A 22,751-nucleotide genomic window follows, 5' to 3' on the forward strand; every position below is an offset into this window, starting at 1 on the left:
TTGGCCGTTTGCGGTTTACAGCTTTTGCTGTATATATGTCAATTATTATGTGTTCGAAGAAGAGACTCTTTGATCACATAATATAGACCAAAACCCCACCCCTTGTAGGTAAACCATCATACCTAATTAATTAATGATTCTCATTTTGCTATATTATTGAAAGTTATTTTGAGTACTCAGTTCTGTAGCTGAGGCTATCTCTTTGTCTTATGAAAAAAAATATGCAGATGCAGTTAAAGACCAGATGCCAAGTGCTTATGCTTTCATTAATTGATGCAATTAATACAATGACAAATATGACAATGACTTAAACTTCAAGTTTACAAGCCATAACAGAAGATGATTTGCAAATACTTCCTAGAATCAGCCAGCTAGGTGACAATCCAGCCTTAAATTAAGTCAGATTTTTAATCAGGAAATAAAATATAGACACAGATTAGATAGAGAGATGGTACAGACAATATCTTAAACTTCAAGTCGATTATGAGATGAGAGTATTTGTATTTATTTTTTATTTTGGGTTGGATTCCATAAAAGTTTCAGTCAGAGCAGCACACTGAAGGAAGAATTTAATGCATCAGTGGTATATGTGATTCAATAACGGATGCTAAAACAGGACCAAGTAATTATTTATTCAGTATAAGATAATTGCAAATTCCAAGCACACCCGCTGGATTTCAAAACACAATGAGTGTGCCCATTAAAAATAAAATGAGAAATAGATTTTACCAGTTCTGAAATAAAAAAGAGGAACTAGTTATTTCAGGTCATCTGTGGGAAGCATTGCAACAAGATAGAAAATATATATCCTCAGCGTATAAAATGGCAAAAGAGAGAAAATATAATAATCATATTCTGTTATCCAAATACTGGAGAGAGAAATTGCCATCCCTAGACGACAGTAAAATAGTAGAGGCGTTTAACTTAACATTAAAATCCGTATCACTTCAAAAACTGGTCTTTACTCAATTGATGATATTTAACAATGCATATTATACCCATCTTACACTTCATAAATTTGATTCAAAAAAGTCACCTAAATGTCCACAGTGTGTAGATCAGACAGCAGACCTGTTACACATGTTCTGGAGTTGCAAGTGCATTTATAAATTATGGAATTCTTTAAAGTTACAACTACAAAAAATGGGTTACCAAAACTCAACACTCTCCTGGGAATTTCTGATTTTACATATTCCACCGGAGAATTTGGACAAAACAAAAAAGATTGTAATTATGAATATTAGTTTACTAATGAAATTATATATAGCCACAAATTGGTTGAACCCAGCACAGGTGTCGTGGCAAAATTTCAGGCTGTTAGCGATTAAGCATATATTAGTGCACAAATTGTTAATTAGAAATAATAAGAAAAGTATAAACAGCATAAAAATTTGGGAACAAATCTTTAATATTATTTTGGCGTAGCGGTTCCTATCCACTTTCCGTCAGGACATTCTGTATGTGTACCAACACATTCTTGGATTAGATAGAAAATGTAGAAATAATACAAATTATTGGCTTGAGTTGGTTTATAATTGTCTATTGTAGATGCTTTTATGTTTAATTTTTTGTGATTTTAATTTCCTGTACTTGGTTAAAATGATATTTATTCTTAATGTATTATAGGGAAATTCAAAATGGAACTAAAACATTGGAAGCAATATTGTACATAATGTAAATAGTGTGTGAAATGTATAATGGTTTGGCAAAACAATAAAAATGATTATTGAAAAAAAAATAAATAAAATGAGAAATAGTACTTTGCCTTCAATTTCCTGAAAGCATTCAATGGAGGCCATTTGTGCTTACCTTTAACCTTATTATTTATTGCAATATTTTAAGGAATCCTGTGTATTCCACAAATATCACTTAAAAATGCAAGCTGCGTTTAATGCATTGCAGCAGACTGAGGTATTACAACCCATAATGGAGGACAATTTGAAAATGCTTCTAGAAGACAGCTAGCTAGGTGACGAGCCAGTTTTCGGTTAAGCCAGTTCTGTGATCAGGAAATAATAGATAGATAAAGATTAGACAGAGAGGAGGTACTGGCTGTGTACAGGATGTTTTTACCCCACATATATGCTCACAGTCTGTGGGGTAACCTGGCAGAGATAGAAAAGAGTGTCTGTGTCTGGGTATATTGGCCTCAAGGATATTCCAGTGGCATATGGGAGATGCCATAGGAGTGTCTCAGACAACCGCCAGCCACATTCTAGTACAGTTCATGGCAGTAATGTGCACCAAAGTGGATGAATACATCCACTTGTCAACAACGGCCATGGAGCACAGAACTGTCATGCAACAGTTTGATGCCATTGCCAACTTCCTTGTGTCCTTTGTGCAACTAACTGCATCCACATCCCAATCAAAACCCCAGCGGTACCCAAAACTGAACAGTACATCAATAGAAAGGGATGGCTATTGTCAGTTTTCAGGTGGTGTGCTCTGTAGACAACCTCATTACCAATATCATGGCAGCACACCTTGGAGTGGCATGATACAGCAGTTTGGAGGGTAAGTGCTCTTTGTGCTGCTTTCCAACATGGGGAAATACCAGAGGAGTTCCTACTAGGTAAGTACAGGACCACAGCTATGATGTAATCTGAAACTAGACCTGTCAACATTATGCATGAGGACTAAATTTGTCTTTTTTCTTTCTACTAACAGGTGATTGTGGTTATCCACTAGAGCCTTGGCTTATGATACCATACAGAGCACAGTAATTCCTGCAGAGGATGCATATGACAGAGCACTGTCTGTGGTACGGAACACAATCAAATATGTGTTTGTCATGCTGAAAGCAAGATTCAGATGTCTAGACACATCAGAAGTGCACTCCAATTCTCATCTGGAAAGGCATCACAGATGGTCACTGTCTGTGCCATGCTGCAGAAATATGGTAATATTAAAACACAGTGACTTATCAGCTGCAGGTGTGTATGGCCTGCCCCAAGGACTTCAGGTGCCAGACTTAGAGTTATCAAAGCTGCCATAGGATGATCAGCAGGACACGGGTTAGTAGGTGACTGAGGCAGTGACCATATGTCCTAACTCAGGCAACATGTCCTAACTCAGGCAAGTGTCTGACCCACACTTTTGAGCCATGACAAGCCACGTGTACAGAAGTGCACAGATAAAGCAGTGATGTTCACACAATGTTGCTCCATGACCAGCAGCACAGAGAACAACTAATGGAAGCAGCCCATAGTCCAGATTGAACATCACACATACCCTAAGGGTATGATTATATGTAATACCTTATACATATACCTATGACATAGCAAGGAACACATTTGGATGTCTACAGAGGAAACATCAGCACAGGAATACTGTCTGTGAGGTACAGCACAAAACAATGCCACACTTTCATACTTTCATATGTGTAGCACACGTAAGGCACTCACATCAGAAGGTGTGCTTATACAGCTAGAATATCATTATACAGAACAGCAACATGTGAAGTTAGCCGAACAACAGCCAATACCATAACAAATCTAGACTCATGCAGTGAATGGGAATGTATCCTCACAAATATAACCTAATTTTTGCGACTGTACAGCAAGACCAATGCATCGCACATAGCATAGTGAGGTGTAACAGTGTTGGACAACATACTATGCAACACACAGCAGCATGATATTGACAAGATGTGAAGAACTAGCCAAAATGAAACATACCTATGTCACCAACAATGTTACATTACATGTCTGATGTGGAATGTCACACATAAGTAAACATTACAATGCAGAGCTTGTTGCAGCACATGACACATGTAGATGTAGGAATATGTTCAATCATGCAGAGCATCAGTGACAGGCAGTATACATCAGCTATTGGAACATGCATCATTGTTTGGGGTACAATAACAAGGTATATACATGTGTGTACTCAAGTAGATATGAGAAGAAACATATTGGAAGTACATGTCAGCAACAGGATAACAAAGAGAAACATAGACATAAGTGCATGTAGAGCTGAGGGTGAGGCCTGTGTAGTACCTAAGTAAAATGCCACACTGGTATACATATTGAGGAATGCCAGTGTATGCAGATATGACAGACAAGAAGGAACTATGGAATAACAAGATAATCATGAAAAATACTTGCTGTATGTCAACTGTCAAGAGATACAAACATGGCAGCATGGAGACTGTCTCATACAGGATTGCAGCTGCCAATATCTAAACTAACATACTAATTATAAATATGTACAACGTAACACAACACTAAGGAAGTCACTTAAGTCAGATAAAGGATCAGAAAAGGCCTGTGGCATCAGAGATTTGAGAAACTACTTACAGATGGATTAGTCAGCGGTCAGCACAGCTGTCATAATTGCCACAGGGTCAGAATGATACAACAGGATGTACATTAGATCAACTGTCAGTGTTTTTCTAATGCAGTCTAAGGCACTCAAGATGATGGCTCGCATAGCAGTTCTGGCTGCCCCTGCTACATGTGGAAATACTTGGCTCATGGCGCTGTACTGAGGAGCTGGAAGTGCTGACACTAGTGATGTGTGACACTGTATGGGCAGGAGCAGTAGTGTGAAGTGTAATGTATCTGTCAGGACATGACTGTTGTGTTCAGAGTAGACTGACCAACAGCAGATGTGTGTGCATGTGACAATGCAGACAGTGATATATGAGGGTCACATGTGGGTCTTGTGAGTGAGGGACAGTCTGCCTCTTCCCATTTGAGGCAATCTGCTCAATACAGTTAGGGCATGTAACACCTGGTTAGTACTATGACACTGCTCTAGCACTGCCGTAACAAGGCTTACAACAGAGCATGCAACAGATAATGCACTGTCATGCTGTGCAGCTAATGCTCCCATGACCTTTCCATGTCTGCGCTCCTGATCTTCATGTAATGCACACAGCTGGTGTGCTATACAATTGGTGACACTGGCAAGTCAGAACCATGACATCGTTGTGAGTGTTCATGCTCCTGTAATAGTAAGCAGACACCCTCTGACTCATGTCCATGCACATCAGCTACACTCCCACATGTAGTCCAAAGGACAGTATCAGTCCTTCATGGGGAAGTATCACCTTCAATACCCGACTCAACATGGGACAGAAGGTCATGGTCATTATGTCCATCATCGGATGTCCCCACATCATCAGAATGGCTGACCACTGTATCATCCCTATCAGAGGCTACACCATAACACACACATGACTGTCTCCTTCTGGGTCAGACAATGTCCACAGTGCAGTAGCCCCTGTGCCATTAGCTGTAATATCAGTGTAAGGCACATCCCATCCCACCTCAGGATCAGTGGATGGGCTACTGGTGAGACAGGTAGTGAATTTGCTGCAAATACAGGCAAATGACACACATCATATACATTCACAGAAGTCAAATAAGTCAATCTATGACTGACATTATTGGACAACTATCTAACTGCAATGCATAATCATGGTGATATGGACTTACCAGGTTAGTATGCCTGTGGGTGGTGCAGGAGCCCTATAAAGCAGAGATATGCCATGTCAGTCACATATCAAGCAAATATGATGGGAAATGTGAACAACAACTACTAAAATCTACCTGACATGTCTTCCTCTGACTCCACCACCAGTGCTGAGGGTTGAATTGCCACTATCATGTAAAAATAGAAATGTACACAACACATCAGTAGTAAGCACATACAAGGCGTCATGTAGCATTCAGTATGATGTATGACACACAGCAAATAAGCTATACATATACCGGACAGACGATGATGTTGAGCTCATTGGAGGTATTCTATGTAGGTGAACCAGACCATATTTATGATGAAGATCAGAGATGTATTTAATGATATTGAAATATAGCAACCATATAGAATGCCTTACCAGATCTGTTTTCCCTGGTTGTGGAATGAATCAGTTAGCATAAAGCAGAGCCTGTAGTTTAAAATGCAACACAAACAACATGTGAGTATACTCCTCAGTCATAACAGGAGGCAGAGGAACACAGCAGCTATGGACCACAGTAACAAAATAGGAGACACTTACATGACAAATGGTGCCACTGTTCCATTGTTGACTGGGGCTATGCAATTGGAACATGCAACATTGCACACATTGCTGACAGTATTATCTCTGCATTGTGTAGGTAATATAACATGCTGTAATACTTACTGTGCATCCACATCATGGGTGTTTTTATGTACACTGCATAGTTATGCTGCTGAAACTATAATATAAAAATAAGGTAAGATTTGTGAAAGAAAGCCTTTTAATGACAGTTGGATGATGCTTTAGTGTTTGAAAATGTCAGACATATCTGATGATTCTGGAATACTTGCCTCAATATCTCCCCCAGGTATACAAAGACTCTGCCAGGTGTTATGGAAAGAGGCCAGGAACATTGCTTTCTCATCTGGGGGAGACAGTGGTGGCCCACCTCCAGTTGTCTTCCTCTCCTTCACATAGTGGTGGAGTCTTTTAACTGTACAGAGGATCATGTCAGAGCAACATCACCAACAGACCTCCCTGGATTGGTTGTGTTCACTCATAGCATTGATCAGGTTGGTGAAATCCCTCCACACTTGATGTCTCCACACAGCATCACCCATTTATCCTAGCAAAGTCTGGCCATGCTGGCACAGAGTCTCAATGATGATTTTATTCTCTCTGGGTGAAAATTTGTCCCAAGTATTTCAATTAGACATCTGAAAAAAAGGGTGATATTCACTTATCAGATTTTATGCAGTGGTTCACATATTGACACGTCAGTGATCAAAGTATATGCCAATTAAATGTCTCACCTCTCAGTTACAGTGCATAGCTATGAAAACAATTTGTGTCATCCATATTATTATCATGTACAGATAAGCATAAAGAATGTGGCTGAATAGCTGATCTTTATGTCATAACATCATTGGTATATATATATATATATATATATATATATATATATATATATATATATATATATATATATATATATATATATATATATATATATATATATATACACACACACACACACACAGCTATCAATCCACCCCACATCTTTGAATATGTCATATATCATATATGCAGAGGTGGGATTTGAACCTGTGTGAGTGGACATAACCAACACACCACAACTTCAATTGTACAGAAATAGTTGTTGCCACAGTTACAACTTCAGCAAACTACACCCACCAATTCTACCTCAAACATGTGGGATATATCACCGACGTTATTGCAGTCACTGACATAGAGCAGCACAAATGTGAACTTCATCATATGGTAAACAACACATATACTGAAAGTGTTAAAACACTAAAGCAGAACAAGATCATTGTATAAAAAATGAACAGTTATGTGGTCTTGAATACATGTGATGACAACAACCAACATAAATGCTAAGCATCCTGAAATTCTCCTAATCACATTGATTGCTATCACAGCTACCACTGTATAAGTAAGCATCACAGAATATCCATAAATCAGTCCTTGAATGTGTAACTTGTGGACAACCCTGTAAGTCATCATTATCTGCAAACCTGCTTCAGATGTGAAAGTGAATCTGCTTTACCAAGGGATATGATATTCACTGGGGTTGGTTAGCTTATAGTCATACAGTTGCATATGACGAAAACCTCCCTGATAATAATGGACATGTACTCATATGCAAGCAAATAGGGGAAGTCTAACCACATCCTTTCTGTTACTTACATATTGAAGTGAGGAGAATGTCACAGATTATATGCATGAAACGTGTTAGATGTTTCATACAGAACACTATGAACATAGGAGCATGATAATGAGCAGTGTATACCACAAAAACAAATGCAAGTAGGTGACCTCATATGATAGCTTACCTTTGTAGTGATAGCAGTCAGGCAGCTATTCCTCAAAGTGAGGTTAGCTAAGCACAAACACCTTTTGAGTACCATTTGCACCATACATAATTAATGAGGTCCTCTAGCATACAACATCTTGGAATACCATCAGCAAATGTCCACGTAAGTTCTCCAATCTCAGCGCATTAACGAATAGAACTACATAAGTGTAGACTGTTCAGAGCAAATGCCCAATAGGTATCATTAAATGGGAATATCTGTAACACATGTCAGATGTCCACCAATAGTCTGCTACCACCCGATATATGCCACTTTTAAAATGTGACATTGATACATTTTCATATCATAACATTGTTACCTGTGAACTCAATCAGCAGTCATTTTTCTTCAACTTTCAAAGCCAATAGTAAATATGTTGACCAAAGGTGGCTGCAGAACATCCAGACACCCAAGTGGATAGATGACGAGGCTCTTCAGATACTAGCCATCTACAGTGGACATGAATGGAGGATGTGAGCACAACCAAGGGATTTCACACAGATTGACATTTGGAACTGGATTTCAAGGGAGCTCCAAGGACAAACAGGGATCTTTAGGATGTGCAGGTCCATCAACAATAAGAAGACCTTCATCATATGGACTGGGATAACTTGTGGGACAGGATTGCTCAGGTTCGAGCTCAGCCTCCAGATGCCTACAGTAACTGCCAAAACCCACACCTTAATACCTACTCCTTACTGTTAGCATTTACTGACCACATATGTTGTGTTATGAACTAGGGTCCATTTCTGTTCCAGATGCAATACATAGATGAATATGATTAGGGAATTCCTAATGGAATTAAAATTGTAAATTAAAAGTTTCTGAATATATGAAACTTTGCATACAACAGACATCCATAAGCTAGCTTAGCCAATCAAGCAGGTGTGCAGTATACACTGGTAACATGAAGTATTATGAAGGAGTACAAGTATTCTGTAGATCCAACTGAAACTGCTGACCAGTCAGGGTAGGTATCAGCCATAAAAATGCTGGGATGTGCATTAGCTTACCTTACTGAGCAATGTTGCAATGTATATTGAGGTAGATTATCCATAGGTTCAAACGCCACTAATTCATTGACATATACAAAATGTATGAACAAAGCCTTATGATTTTCTAATTCTTCAAAAATACTGATGGATGTGCTATTCCATTGCAATGATCACAAAAGTTACATGTTTTGACCTTTTTCATAGGTGTTCATTAATATCAAACAAACCAAGAACCAAACGATGATAAAAACCCAGGAACCCACACACCTGTGGCAGAGAAGTCAAGGATGAGGAAAAATTGTAAAGGTGAGCCAGTAGTAAAAATCCAAACTTTTATTAAAAGTTAAGCTCTTTTGTTCCCATATGCTGGAACTTCTTCAGAAGAAAATTTATCTAAAACATTCACCTTATATAGGAAAAAACTCATGTCGCATGCATTTAAGTATCCAATCATAGCTTCATAGGCAGGTACTAGACTATTGGCCCTAGGGCCTATATAAGCGTAGCCAAATAGTAGCCTGGCTTTTGCCACCCAAGAAAATGTTTTTCCTGTGCCCCTGTCAAACAGAGCCACAGAAGTGATCCCCAGGGTGAATTTCCTATCTCCCATCCAATCATCAAGATTTTTCTTGAAGAGTGCTAATGAGGAACTTTGTTTGATATAGATAGGTAGTAGGTTCCAGAGTATGGGAAGTCTCTGGGACAGGAATCTTTCCCTCCAGCATGTTCTGTTTATTGTGGTGACAAGGCTTAGGTCCCTAGAGCATGTAGCTCGGAGGGACTGGGATTTCTTTAAGTGGAGCATGTCCAACAGCTCTGGGTTTGACATAGCTTTGTATGTTAGGCAGAGATCACCTCTGAGTAGGCGATATGCGACAGAGTAAAGCTGGAGTTTTTTGAGACGGTCTGTGTAGGGCATCTGTTTGAGGCCAGTAATCCTCTTTGTGAGGTATTTCTGCGGCCTTTCCAGTTGCTGTAGATGTCTTGTGAGGTACATACCAAAAGGGGTGTTGTACTCTATAATGGGTCTAATGAGTGATGAGTAGAGGGGAACAATGACCTCTTTTTTCCTGGATGAGAAACCTTTTGTGATGAGGTGTGCCACATAGAAGGATTTCCTGACTACTGTAGTGATGTGATTATCAAAGGAGAGACTACTGTCCACCTGTGTCCCAAGGTCTCTTATCACACTTTCAGTGTTAAGTAAACTATCACCTATGTGGTAGTTCATAGGTACATAGTTTTTACCAAAATGGATGACAATGCACTTTTTGACATTGAGCTTGAGGCCATGGCTTTGACACCAGGCATCTGCCTCAGTGAGGCCCTTTTGTAGGATGTCCACATCATTAGGAGTTTTGATTATGGCTCCTAGTTTGCAGTCATCTGCAAACTTTGTTAGCCAAAGCCTTCTGTGTTAGCCTGCATTTCAGAGAAGTAGATACCAAACAAGAGAGGACCCAGGACTGAATCCTGTGGTGCTCCACTTGTCACTGGTCTGAAGTTGGATTTAGAGTCTGCTACTTTCACAGTGTGAGTTTTGTCAGTGAGCCAGTTTGTAACCCATCTTGTAACATAGGGATTTATACCTAGTTTAGTGAGTTTATCTGTAATTCCAGAGTGGGGGATGGTGTCAAAAGCCTTGGCGAGACCTAGATAGGCTGTGTGAACCACCTTACCCTCATCTACGGCTTTGGAGACCGCTTCAAAGAAGTCTATCAGGTTTAGGAGACATGATCTGCCTTTTATAAACCTGAACTGGGTAGGGTCCAGAGTTTGGAGATTACCAATGTCATTGTTTATAAGATCCATGATGATACATTCCATAGCCTTGCAGACCAGGCTCGTCAGGCTAATGGGGTGGTAGTTCCTAGGGTCCGTGGTGGCTCCCCCTTTGTGGAGTGGGATAACTGTTGCTGTGTGCCATTCATTGGGCACAAAGCCTGAGGTGAGGCTATGATTGAACATGGTACTTAGGTGGGGTGCCAGTTTGTTCTGTAGTTCGTGTAGAACTCAGCCTGAGATGTTGTCAAGTCCCATGGATGCTGTGTTCTTGGCTTTGGAGAGTGTGTTTTTTACCTGTGCAGCCATGATTACAGGAACTTTGCATTCTTCCAGTATAGAGATGTGCCCTTTAGGGGGTGAGAGAGGGGTAAAGGTAGCACTGAACCTATCTGCCAGGATGTTGGCAATATCAGTTAGTTCTGTATATTCAGTGCCATTGTGCTGTAACTCAGAGCAGATCTGATTGCTGCCGTTGAGATTCTTGACATAGCTATACAATGCTTTGTGGTTGTCTTTAGAATCAGTGGCAATTTTGTTTTCGTTACTAGCTTTGGAGGATTTTATGAGGGATCTCAGCTTCTTACTGAGGCTAACCACGGAGTTCCACCAATCATGGGATTTTACTCTTTTTTGCAACAGTTTCTTTCTTCTGTTGTAGAGTTTGTTTATGGCAGGGGACCACCAGATTGATGACTCTAAAACCAATTAAAATGTAGTAACAATTACAAACAGTACAATGCCTTAACTTTAAAATAGGATTAACAGAACAAGCCTCATTAATTCCTGAATGAACAGTGGCATTCAGCAAAACCTGCCATTTAAATTTACAGATTTCAAGGTGTTCCTTTGTTACCCTCCCCTGAAGGTCCTGTTATACCTGTTCAATGACTAAAAACTTAAAATAATGATCACTAAAACATACTACATGCTTATATAAAGCATTAGTATCTCTCTTTTTTTCTAATATCTAGGAGGTTTTCATATACACATTTACTCAATTTCTGGGTGGTCTTGCCCACATAAAAAAGCAGAACATAATTGACATTGGGCTAAATAGACCCAGCCCCTTGTGTAACATGTATAATGATCATGTATTTTGTATGTTTTTCCATTTATGTTGAATTCCTCTGCTACCAATATATTTGAACACAATGAGCACCTCCCACACTTGAAATTGCCCATCTTTCCTACATTTGAAACCTCCTGTCTTTTCCGAGATTCTAAATAATTCTTAAAAGTTTTATTTTTTCTAAAAACTATCTGGGGCTCAGGTGTGTTCTACTATAGCAATAACCCATGCCTGGGTGTGGGTAATGCTGGATTTACCCACTGTTGGTGTGGTTTGGTCACGAGGGTGAAGTCCGAGTGGCCAAACAAAGCCAACCATGGGTAAATCCAGCATTACCCACACCCAGGCGTGTTATTATACAATGACATTATTTAAGAAAAAATAATTACTTTTCTTAAATAATGGCATTGTATAATGCCTCCTTGCTGCCCTTCCGCAGCCGTCTGGTATTCTGCGGCAGTTCTGATGTACTGCGCATGCATATGCCTACGCAGTACATCAGAGCTGTGGGCAAAAGAAACGGAGAAAGCAAGATCTCCGTTGCTTTTTACAAACTGTTTCGCTATGTTAAATGGGTTTAACATAGCGAGACAGCTTTAAAAAAAGCAACGGAGAATCTCTGTTGCTTATTTTAAAGCTGTCTCGCTATGTTAAACCCATTTAACATAGCGAGACAGTTTTGAAAAAAGCAACGGAGAAAGCCAGATCTCCGTTGCTTTTTACAAACTGTTTTGCTATGTTAAATGGGTTTAACATAGCGAGACAGCTTTAAAAAAAGCAACGGAGAATCTCCGTTGCTTTTTTTAAAGCTGTCTCGCAATGTTAAACTCATTTAACATAGCGAGACAGTGTTGCTGTAAGAGTTATAGTAATGGAAAAAGTCCGGGTGACCGGCCCTTTTTCCATTACTATAACTCGGATTTACAACGTGCACGCTGACCAATCAGCATGCACATTTTTGAATATTAATGTGGGGTCGTTGTATAATATAGCACGCCTGGGTGTGGGTAATGCTGGATTTACCCACGGTTGGTGTGGTTTGGTCATGAGGGCGAAGCCCGAGTGGCCAAACAAAGCCAACCGTGGGTAAATCCGGCATTACCTACACCCAGAAGTGGGTTATTGCTATTATACAATGACATTATTTAAGAAAAAAAATAATTACTTTTCTTAAATAATGGCATTGTATAATGCCTCCTTGCTGCCCTTCCGCAGCTGTCTGGTATTCTGCGGCAGTTCTGATGTACTGCGCATGCATATGCCTACGCAGTACATCAGAGCTGTAAGCAAAAGCAATGGAGAAAGCAAGATCTCTGTTGCTTTTTACAAACTGTTTCGCTATGTTAAATGGGTTTAACATAGCGAGACAGCTTTTAAAAAGCAACGGAGAATCTTTGTTGCTTTTTTAAAGCTGTCTCGCTATGTTAAACCCATTTAACATAGCGAGACAGTTTTGAAAAAAGCAACGGAGAAAGCAAGAACTCCGTTGCTTTTTACAAACTGTTTTGCTATGTTAGATAGGTTTAACATAGTGAGACAGCTTTAAAAAAAAGCAACGGAGAATCTCCGTTGCTTTTTTTAAAGCTGTCTCGCTATGTTAAACTCGTTTAACATAGCGAAACAGTATGAAGCAATGGAGATCTTCCATTCTCCGTTGCTTAAAAAAACTGATTTACAACGTGCACACTGACCAATCAGCATGCAGGTTTTTGAATATTAATGGGGGTGGTTGTATAATGTTCATTAATATGTATCTACATGCATTACTTCTTTAATGAATCAGAGAAAAGTAACATTAATGCAGGTTACCATGCATTTGATATAAGAGTGTAGTAATCAGATTGAATATACTTCAAATGTGAGGATATAAGCATTACACTGTGGCTTAGCTGATGGTTTAACAATTTTGGCTTGTCTCAATAACTGCCCTCTGAAATGAAATGTTGTTTTGTGTTTGAATGTCACTGATTTCTTTGAATTGTTGTCATTGAGATTATTTTCTAAAAATTCAGATGTGCTTTACTTATAACCTATTAGGGTAATCTCGGTTTTGTATTACAAGAATATTACATGCCGTGGATAACTACGCATTCATTCATTATCCATAGCAATTCTAAATACTTCCATGCCAGTTATGTATTACCATGTATTTCCTAGTGTTCCTATTGCAGCTTGTATCAAAAGCAGAATAAGTATATGCTCAGCATTTTATATTACATTGGAAACAAGAATGATGACGATAATGATGAAGGACCAGGACCAGCATGCGCCATCATTCCAACAGGAGAACAGTGACAACAAACTCCACCATGCCAGCCAGATGACTTGAGGGACCACAGCCATAATGCCATCACTGATGTGTTCCAGGCCCAGATGAGAGACATAATGGGGAATTTCTTCCGGGAGATGGCATGGGCCATGGGTGACTCCTTCTGGGAGACTGCATGCAAGACCATTTGTGCCACTCAGCTCCATCATAGAAGGCCCTCAGGACCATTAGTATAGTCTCTGTGATCCATTCATGTAATGCTGCCACTACGGTGTGCTCCTATTTGTCTAATTTTGCATTATTGGGTACACATTTGTGCATGAATCCCATACAGTCAGCACACTTGAAGGATGTACCTCATGACGTATACTTTACAATTCATTTTGTATGGAGCAATATATTGTTGCTGATGTATGACAGTTGTTACAATATGATACTGTGTATACCACCATGTTGTCACGATCTGATCAGATACTGACAATTATTCCTGCATTCTGTATATGGCTTGCCTCTTCTGCATGCAGTGCACCATGACAATGTTACTGCAGATGTAGTCTGCCCTGTATTGTGACAGATATGTCTGCCACAGATGGCATTCTGCCTATGTTACACACTTGTCTTGCTGGCAATGTTCATGTGCATACATGGACAATTTTTGTGATTAGAAAAAATGATGCATTACACATTTTACATTTCATAAAATTTCACACATACCAATGTAGTGCCATTCTCCTGAGACCACTTTCAAATGGTGGATATATGTGCATATTTTGCACAAACTTGGTCACATTTTGGTTTTGATATGCTTGTTAACATACATGGCATATCAATGTATTTGCTCCAATGACCTTGCTGTGTTAGGAGGCTCTTGTCCGTGATGGTTAATAATAACTTGTGCGCCACGTAATACACTGTTTTATTCTACTGATGAAATGTATGCCTCTAGCAGGAAAATGTTCATAGCCTGTGACATTACTGTTGTTACTGAGAAGCAATGAAATTCACCATTGTTGTTTTTTGAATTTTATACTGTTATATGAGTGGCACATGTAGTGGGTAACCATATCATGCAGCAGACTTCTTCTGGCACCCACTGCTTTAGTGTGCATATAGCCTATATTCTAACATGTATACACCTTGCCTGCATAAAATACATATTAACATACCTGTCCAATGGTCGTTATATATAACATGGCAGCCTTCATTTGTACGGCTGTAGAAGTGGATGCCTCTAGCATTACAAAGATGTTAGTCACCTGTTGTAGGGCTATAGTATGTATGTGTCTTTTATTACATATGTTGTGCCATAGTTGCATATCTATGACTGTCCTTTGATCAGTTGTACAGATTTACACGTTCTATTTATATCACTTTCTATGAGTATGCCACCTGTAGTCTTATGTTAGAATGGCTATATATATATATATATATATATATATATATATATATATATATATATATATATATATATATATATACATATATATATATATATATATATATATATATATATATATACATATAGATATGTGATATTCAAACCTACTTTTGATATTGCATATGCAAGTTGCTGTTTAACTACATGGTACTGTGTTGTTTGTGTCTTTTGTACACAGACTTCTTTATAGCCATCACCAATGCAACATGTCAGATGTTGGCCATTTATTTCCATATACTTTGCTGGGGACTTGCAGTCCATCTTGTCTTGGTGACACTTGCATGTTGTATGTGCAACTTATTTCCTTAGCTATCATACCTCTCAACTTCTTAGCTCAAGAAATCTGGACAAAGCCAGAAATAATGGGGGGGGGGGGCGTAAAGGCCCCAAAAATAGGGACTAATTTTAAATATTGCTCTTATAAACTTAAAAAAGTGGTTATAATATAAGGTTTTGTGTTACCATGCATTCTTTGAAGGATAGGAAGCCTGAAACTCAATTGTATGCCATTATTTAGTGAGGTCAGTCTTCACTGATTTGTCAGAAAACCAAAAATGTTATGAGGAACAGACCAAAAAATATGAGGCAAAAATCTGGACAGTTGAGAAGTACATTAGCTATGTTTGTCCTGCTTTATTCTACACCAGCTTTCTCTTGTTAGTGTTCCCTTATTAATATGGGCATATGGTGTCTATCTCCATTCCCCTTACTGCTTTGGCCTATATATTTCATATATACATGGTACATATATATATATATATATATATATATATATATATATATATATATATATATATACATATGTATATGTTCAGCTTCCTATAATGTATAATCATTGTAATGAAGGTGTACTGGGACAATGTGACATACGCCATCATTATACACATGCAAGGCATATACAAACAAGGTGGTGGTAATTGAGTAGCTTCCACCAGTGTTTATGTATTACTTGTGTGCTGTGCATTACCCAGACATTTGTATGCCTATGCACAGGCTTACATTTTTTAGCTTTTATTATTCAGATGCTATTTCGTAATGTATATGTATCACCATGTCTCCAAAATTCATGTCATTGGTGTGGGTATGTGTGATGAGCCTTCTTCATGCTTGGCTTGTGTGATGTCGTTGCATTTCACACATCTGCATTGCATACCTGAATGACGTCTCTGTTGCCTCTAGCATGGAATGTCTTCTTTGACATCTGGATCCCATTCCTTATGTCTTAGTTGTGCGTATACTAATTGGTTTATTACACAGCCATGTTATTATGTTGCTGCAGTACTGCTGCTTGGCACTGTGCTTAGTTGTTTGCCTACAGCATGCAGGGTTGGAGGTTCTAATCTACCCTCTGCTTTTCTGCTCCTACATTTCCTTTACTGATTTGATCATCCTTGCTGTTGCTTGACTTACACTTGTACTGTTGGCAGCCTATTGGATGCTGATGATGTTTGATGTCCATTTTGTACTGTGATGACAGCACTCCCAATTTAGTGTTCTCAGACACACACATCTACCGTCAGTCATACTTCTTTTGATATGAGTGTCACACAGTTTGCAACATCTAAGCACTGCTTTGTGCATTGGTACATATGTATTTTTTGAGGCACAGCATGGCTAGTATATATCCCTATTCTGTTTTTCCTTCACCTGTTTGTATAGTCAATATGGGTGCTGTCTGTGTAACTTTCCTACCCTTTATGTATGTTAATGACCTTTGTCTGAAATGACTTGTGATATCTGTTATATGTTTGTCCCCCTACTTTTCCCAACCTCCCTTTTCTGCATATTTCCATTCTTTCTAGTCTCAAAAAAAAAAAAAGAAAAAAAATGGGCCTATTCATACCAAAAAAAAAACAAATTGCCCATACCCCTTTGATTCGCCATCTGACCTTATTCCAACATCCCTCCTGTGTGCCCCTCTTCTTTGCACTCATTGTGCATTTGCTTTTCTTTCACCCTGCTTACTTTGGTGTGTGCACTACTTGTGTCCCCCACAGACATGTCCTGCACACATTGTTCTTTACTGTTAGCAATGGTGATGTGGACATGATTGCCACTTTGCCTTAACTGATTCATTTTTTACTGGAAATTTTGGAGACTATAATGGATTCCACAAATAATAATGAGAGTGATCATATATGCCCATTTACTTTTTACAATATCCATAATTGTTTGCTGATATGTGTCACTTTTCAGGAATATTGCTGATGCACATTTGTCTTCGGCCAGTAATTTCCACGTATTACTGACATGTTCCATTGAGCTACTGTACCTTTCACAGATGTGCATTGGTAATGCACACATATCACTTTATTGACAAGTTTTCATTGTCATACGATTTTTGCTTGAGTGATTGTGTTTGTGCTGACATCACAGGTTATTTATTGTGTCTGCATTGTGTTAAGTTATGCTGACTAGACTGGGGCACATTTGCATATAACTTTGCTTACCATAATTCTAGAACAGAACTCGGTGCAATACGCTGAATTCTGTGAAGTGTATGGAATCTGGCTCTTTGTATTTGATAATTGAGGTACAGCACTGATCCACACGCCAGAGTCAGCTGGGGAGCACTGCCTGGTTACTAACTTGCTGAAAGTCATGCAATATACAAATGAGGACTGCAAAACATCATCCTCAACTAAGACACTTTGTAAACACAATAAACTGTTATGAAGCCCATATTAAATCATCAGCTATGTACTGCTTTTAGGAAGTAGACATGGGCTTTTGGTCTTATTCTGCAGGATACCCATGTGCTGGAACTGTTTATTATAAAATGCATGTTTTCAAATTAAAATATTATACAATATTATCTTATTTTGCATTGGTTGCAACATCCTCAAGTTTATACCATTTAAAAAAGCAGTCCAGTGGGTCCAAAGGACATATTCTTAGTACAGGACAAATCCTACACAAAATAAGAATAGAAGTGGACAGAATATATCCATCTGCTGTATATAGCAGGATTTTGGCACTAAAGCTAGTAGTGTGTTATGTTTGCATTTCTAGCAGCATTTCTGCTCTCTGTCTCACCAGTCTGCTTAGATTTGATAAAACACTCCCAACAAATGATAATTGTTCAATCAAGACTGCCTTGTGTTCTATATTTTGTTTTTTTGTTTGAGGCTAAATTTTGTATTTACTTATCATATCACTTAACTGTGTACAACATGCCCTGAGGCAGTTTACTGATGTAGGACTATCTTAAGATAATGTTCATCATGCAACAATTAGCTTTTCTGGATTTATTCTAGATGACCCATAGTCAGACCTCAGATAATATTTGTCAAAAGATTAGGCAGGCTATTTTTTTATTCAGCTAGCATGAATCACATGGCAGTGAAGTAACTAGGGAATATCTCATCAATGTTTATTGTTCATGTGAGATTATGCTGTGATAAATTCATATACCTTGTACCTCAAGCATCAGGGCATTTCCTGTATGAAGGGAAAAAAAAAGAAATGTTCAAATTTACCTTTAAGACGTAGAGTGGGCGTTTTTCATATGATGATCCAATTGGTATAAGCTGGAGTAATTCTGGATATCTATCAGATATTTGGATCATCCAAGCATAAATCTGAAAATAAATAAATAATTAAGCAGTGAATGCAATGCAATGAGCTTGATGGAATGCAGTATTTTATGGTATTAACTGTCAAAGTAATGCTTTAGAGATGCAGATACCCCAAAAACACATTTCTTAGTTGGCCCACCAATGGACAACTAGAATATAAGGAAACTTCCAGATTTTAAGGAAAAACAAAGCTAGCTTGAACTGGGGGATGAAACTACAATATGAGGCCTGTGTAATAAAAATAGGAGGCCTGTGCACTAAAATAATTTATAAAATAAGTAAAGAACATTTTCCAATCAGATTGTCAGTTTCCTTTGCATCCTGTCTGTTCTTCTACACACGAGAAAATGAATGCAGGCTATCTACACCTCCCATTCAGTCACTGATCTTTCCTCTCACAGACTTCAAAATCCAACAAACTGCCATCATCTTGAAGTCATTTAGTAGAGTGAAAGCTAACAAAAACAGTAATAACTGCACACATACACATACCTCAGTTGTGTGCGCTACTTTCCTTAACCACATTCAAAGGTCCAACAAATATAAAAAACCCTGAAGCAACTGCCTGCATTCAAGAATGTGGATACTGGAACCCCATACAAACCAGTAAAAAGCTACTGCAAGTCCTACTTTTATCAACAGATTGTGAGCTGTTCCCTTAACCACATTCAAAAGTCCAACAAATATAAAAAACCCTAAAGCAACAGCCTGCATTCAAGAACGTGGATACTGGAACCCCGTACAAATCAGTAAAAAGCTACTGCAAGTCTACTTTTATCAACAGACTGTGAGCAGTTCCCTTAACCACATTCAAAAGTCCAAAAAATATAAAAAACCCTGAAGCAACTGCCTGCATTCAAGAACGTGGATAGTGGAACCCCATACAAACCAGTAAAAAGCTACTGCAAGACCTACTTTTATCAACAGACTGTGAGCATTGTAGGTCTAATATAATCGTCTCTCTGTGATACTCCTATCAGTTCTTCTGCTGTGCACACTACTGGACCCCTTCCCCCTTTTCCTCACGTTTATTGTAACAAAATATACAGTTTTCCAAAGCTTTGCATTTAGTTTATGTTCTACCTCCCTGATGCTCTACTAAATCTGCCTTTGAGTTCACATAGATAAAAAGATGTCTTTAGGTACTGAGCTGGTTGATTGTTTTTCTCATCTCACAGCTTTCTCCAAGTATGCTTCAACCTGCTCTGTTTGTCCTCCCCTAACCCCATTCCCACCCACCCCACTTTCATTTCCTTTATACTCTAACCAAATTAATCACACCCCCTAATCTTAACCCTGAACTCCACCCCTCCTTCTCCAGTTTGAACTCTATCTTCTCTACAGCTCCTCTTATCTAGCACATCTTCTTACAATCCCCTCACTTTCTCCCTCCTCTTTATTTCCTGCCAGCTTCTCCCTCCTTATACCTATATTCCTTTTTCCAGTAAATTTCTTAGTCTACCAACATCTTTATTTATTTTACCCCTCTCTCTCTCAAATATATACCAACCCCTTTCAAATATACTTTCTCTCATCCTCTGTTCCTCCTGCTTATGTATTCTAACACTCTCTACCTCTTATCATAACCCCTTGCTTTTAACTATACCAACATCCTCTCTCCCATATCACTACACAAACCTCTATCAACTTTGCCATTGCCTGCTCACTTTTCCCTAACTGCATAACTAATTTTCACAGAGTAAAACTCTTCCCACATACTTCTCTACATTTTAAAGTTAGACCTAAGTATGCCACATTCTACACTCTCACAGACTCGAAGATGTTTATCCTTTTTAACCGAATATGCTTTGGAGACATCCATCCCGATCCTGGACCAGACACCAACTCCTTTAAACATAGCTATAATAACAATGCAAACACTTCTCCATCTCCTCTTACTCAACCCACCTTATCATTTCCTGCACCATCCATAGATTCCACTAAACTCCCACCTTCCAAAAACCTAACTATAATCTCTCTCAATATACAAAGTGTCACTAATAAGGTGACCCATCTTCACTCCCTGATCTCTTAACATACCCCTGACACTCTTTCTCTCTCTGAAACTTAGCTAGAACCACATATCTTTGACTCTGAAATCCTTCCCCAGGCTATAATATCTTATGACTTGATTGTCAGTCTAAAAAAGGGGGAGGTATAGCTATTCTATACTCAGAACAACTCTCAGTCTACCCTCTACCCACACCACCTCCTAACTTTTATCCTGCTGAAATTCTTATAGTTAGCTGTAAACTTAATAAATACAAAAACCTTGTTATGCTGCCATCTCCACCCTCCCAGGAAATAATAGTCTCATCTTAGAGCAATTTCTTTCTTGGGTCTCTGATAACATCACCTATGAGACCATTATCCTGGGGGATGTTAATACTGACTGGACAACTATAAATTCCTTCTCTCTCCATACTTGCATCAACCTCTATGGCTTCTCTCAGCTCATCTCTTCTCCCACTTATTAGCACTACTCTCAATTGAATCCTCACTTCTAACCCAAACCTTTACCACAATCCCTGTACTCTTCCAGATTCTCTCACTGACTACCTTTCTACCCTAGTTCATACAATTTCTCCTCAACTTCACAGACTCTACTGTATTAAAGACTGTCATAAACTCTCTACCTTCAATCCTGACACTTTCAATAATATACTTTCCTCCTTCAACTGGACCTTCTTAAACAACTTTCCTCTTGATGAAGCTGTCTCCAAATTCAATGAAATGTTCCTTAATACTCTAAACTCTCTGGCCCCCATCAGAAAAATAAGACTTAAATCTAATTTTTCTCCATGGCTATCGCATCCCACTCGTAACCTCATGTTACAGAGAGACAAGGCCTGGCAGACCTGGAAAAAACTAATCTGTCAATCCACCTTCAAAGTTATAGAGAACTTAGAAACTTTACCAAGAAATGCATTGACAAGGACAAAAGGCAATACTATTATAAACCATTAAACAATTCCCACTCTAATCCCAAACTACTTTGGAACAATATTAATAAGCTTCTTTATCCTAGTAAGCCTACTACATGTAGTCCCAATCCAAATAGCTCTGTTCACTCTACTAAACACTTTCTTCATAAATTCTATCAAAAATATTACTAAAAATAACAATACAAATCTTTCCTGTACTGAGCCCATTCCCTCCTCCACTACCTCCACTTTCTCTCTTAAACACTCTCCAACTGCATATGTCAAATCACTTCTCTCTAAACTTAAACTCTGCTCTCCCTCTGCCGACAATTTATCCCCACAATTTCTTAAAATCTCTGCTAGCGCCATTGCCTGCCCCACCTCCATTCTCATAAACCGATCCATTCTTGAAAATACTGTGTCCAAAATTTGGAAGAAATTCTATGTTATCCCCCTTCATAAAGGTGGAAACTCCACTGACCCCTCCAATTATCGCCCCATTGCTATCCTATCCTATCTCCCCTCTCCAAAATAATGGAAAAATGTATACACAAACAAATACTTGATCATCTTATACAGGAAAGCCTCCTAACTCCATTCAACGTGTTTTCATCCACACTATAGTACTGCCCCTGCTCTTATTCCTTTCACTCAGACCATTGCCAAAGCTCATGATGAAAACAAACTGGTCACTTGCCTCTTCCTTGATTTATCAAAAGCTTTCAACGCTGTCTCTCATAATCTGCTTCTAATTAAACTTAAAAACCTTAATCTCTCTCAATCTACTATACTTTGTTTCACCAGCTACCTCACTGATAGACTTCAGTCTGTCAGATGGCTTTCAGCCTCCTCTCATATCCTTCCTG

The 22,751-nt window shown here is 38.7% G+C and overlaps 1 protein-coding gene across 3 annotated transcripts in view; it reads right to left on the bottom strand.

The window, feature by feature from the left end:
* Positions 1 to 22,751, bottom strand: part of CPB2 (carboxypeptidase B2) — a 475,453-nt gene that overhangs the window by 284,872 nt on the left and 167,830 nt on the right. For all 3 annotated transcript variants that reach the window (XM_044071578.1, XM_044071577.1, XM_044071579.1), the window contains exon 5: positions 18,863 to 18,964. In XM_044071578.1, the coding sequence (XP_043927513.1) occupies positions 18,863 to 18,964 (102 nt within the window). The remainder of the gene's footprint in view (positions 1 to 18,862; positions 18,965 to 22,751) is intronic.

The sequence above is a fragment of the Protopterus annectens genome, chromosome 5.part0 (genome assembly GCF_019279795.1).
Source record: "Protopterus annectens isolate FY-2018-M chromosome 5.part0, PAN1.0, whole genome shotgun sequence".
Lineage (NCBI taxonomy): Eukaryota > Metazoa > Chordata > Ceratodontiformes > Protopteridae > Protopterus > Protopterus annectens.